Source organism: Berghia stephanieae, chromosome 8 (assembly GCF_034508935.2).
Source record: "Berghia stephanieae isolate SIO BIC M18660-M18661 chromosome 8, UCSD_Bste_1.3, whole genome shotgun sequence".
Lineage (NCBI taxonomy): Eukaryota > Metazoa > Mollusca > Gastropoda > Nudibranchia > Aeolidiidae > Berghia > Berghia stephanieae.
Window position 1 is genome coordinate 54532835 of NC_088367.1, and position 2500 is coordinate 54535334.

The 2500-nt window shown below is 35.0% G+C and overlaps 1 protein-coding gene across 1 annotated transcript in view; it reads left to right on the forward strand.

The window, feature by feature from the left end:
* Positions 1-571: 571 nt before the first annotated feature.
* LOC144979072 (uncharacterized) overlaps positions 572-2500 on the forward strand; it is a 21239-nt gene continuing 19310 nt past the window's right edge. The window contains exons 1-3 of the mRNA XM_078925687.1: positions 572-803; positions 1093-1100; positions 1746-1821. Of these exons, the coding sequence (XP_078781813.1) occupies positions 572-803; positions 1093-1100; positions 1746-1821 (316 nt within the window). The remainder of the gene's footprint in view (positions 804-1092; positions 1101-1745; positions 1822-2500) is intronic.

Genomic DNA, 2500 nt, shown 5'->3' on the forward strand with positions numbered 1-2500 from the left:
AGATTTAAAACGCTATTCAACCAATTACGGGTTTTACTAGAAATGATAGGCTTACCCAATATTCCAACTAAAAGTACGAGCGTCTCGAAAATATTTTTTTAATTACGTCCCCGGGGAGATGTATGAATTATTGAACCATGAAATTTATTTCCGCTTAAGATGTTCAAACCGAATTGAAAACAAACGAAGCTTTCTGAAGATGTAACTTATTAAGTCTGAGGATTATAATTCATTTCATAACGTCAAAATTAATATGACGCAGCACGTTAGTTTTGGTATGTTTCCTGTTTAGTTTGTATGGTGATTCAGTTTAGTAAATAGTGTAGTGATGTCTTATAAACAACCTGAAATCGTACTGAAATCGTAACTTTATTCGAGTAAATGCTAAAATTCAATTGAGGTTTGCATCAAGGAGCGAGCTTTATAAAAAGTAAAAGTAGATCGCATTCCGTATGTCCCTCGTAGTGGATTTATTTAGCATTGTTGTTTTACGTCCGTACCTTTTGTAAGACGTTTATTTATTCAATTTGTTAAATTCTAGTAGAATATTAATCTTGTAGAACAAACCACGATGACTACTGAAAGGTCAAAATTCCCTGATATCCATTATTTTGATCCTCCACCGCCATTGTTATTAAAGGAAGCAATGAATGCTAATGCAGAGCATTATCGAATAGCGGCAGAGGGAGGGGGAGAACGTTTTGAGCTCAAACCCTTCATCAGACAACAACAAATGCAAGAAAATCATGTTGCATTACCTGAAAACCACACAGAAAAAAAACAACTTTTTGAGCCAGACTTTTGTACTTTGATTTGGGTTTACAGATGTTTATGAAGCCAGACTTTCACTGGCCTTCTTTTTGCTTTCTAAGTTTTTTTATTTTTTAGAAATAATATTATTGAAGTCCACTTCTGAAAATATGCTCTACAGGCACGAAAACATAGTCAAAAAGAGTATAGGTAGTAAGAAAAGTGTGAAAAGTGTAAAGCTTTTTTGCTGTTTTCTCAATATATTTTTTTCTACGGGTATGGGACAGTGTGTCAACTATTTCTATAAATATATTCTATGAAATTGTCTGAAAATGTCCACAGTTGATAGGGTATGTGCATTTTGACTTATAATCCAAATTATACATTTTTAACATTAATTTTGCCATACAATTTTGATTCGCAACTTTGTAATGTTCTAATCAAACTCCATAAGATAAAGTGTAGAATCTCTGTATGGTGACAGAAAAGCAACAACATTGATAAGGACGAATTTGGAGGTTATTCCTTCATTATATCGTGTGGACGTTTACCACAAGATTGTTATACCTGTGATGCCAGACCCCAAAATCAGAACGCAAAACGAGTATCAATCAGATTACGATTTTTTCACCAAATTGTTGTTTTTTAAAACATATAATGACGATTCAGAATGAAGAAAACAGCCCAATATCTTTTTTAGAAAAGACCCAAACCGCCCCTTAAAAGAAAATGGGCACGTGGACGCGCCGTCATTTCCAGGGTCGTTTATAGGCTTCAACAGTCATGACATTACTTCCCTCGTAATGACGCATGGTAACTTAGTAACTGGCTCTAAACTATAGGAACAATGGCGGACGTCCTTTTGAAATAATTCTCTGACGAGCATAAAATTGTATCTAGAGGGAAAAACATTATAAATATGATCATGTTTTGACTTTTATACATTCTGTCGCATAACATATAAAAAGTGCCCATTTTCTTTGTTTAAAAAACAGGCTGCTGCTGGGCCGTTGCTGGGCGACGTGACATCAGACTATGAATCCAATTGCAGAGAATTATACGTTATGAGGAGTAAGTGTCAAGGAAACTATAAATGAGACATAGTGCTATATCCAATATTGTTTGTTTCCCATGCCAGGCTTACCTAGTGCTATATCCAATTTGTTTGTTTCCCATGCCAGTCTTCCATAGTGCTATATCCAATATGTTTGTTCCTGCCAGTCTTACCATGTGTATATCCAATATGTTTGTTTCCCATGCCAGTCTTCCCATGTGCTATATCCAATATTTTTTTGTTTCCCATGCCAGTCTTCCATAGTGCTATATCCATATTGTTTTTTTCCCCATGCCAGTCTTCCATAGTGTTATCCAATATTGTTTTTTTCCCCATGCAGTTTCCATAGTGCTATATCCAATATTGTTTGTTTCCCATGCCAGTTTTCCCCATAGTGCTATATCCAATATTGTTTGTTTCCCATTGCCTTCTTCCCACCCCAGCTTTACTTTTTTGGCCAAAAAAGGTTTTTACAAAGTTTTGGCAAAAAAGTTTTTTTTGTTGTTTTATGGCCTTTTCTTTTTTATGCATTTTTATTGCCAAACGAACCCCAATCGCAGATTTTTATTTCTTCTACAGTCCCAAGGGGGTAGTTTTTTTTACATTGTGGCCCTTGGCTTCTCTGTTTTCCCTGGATCCCTCTCTTATTTGCAATTTTTGTCTATCACTTAATTTTTAAAAAAACGTTAGTAGATA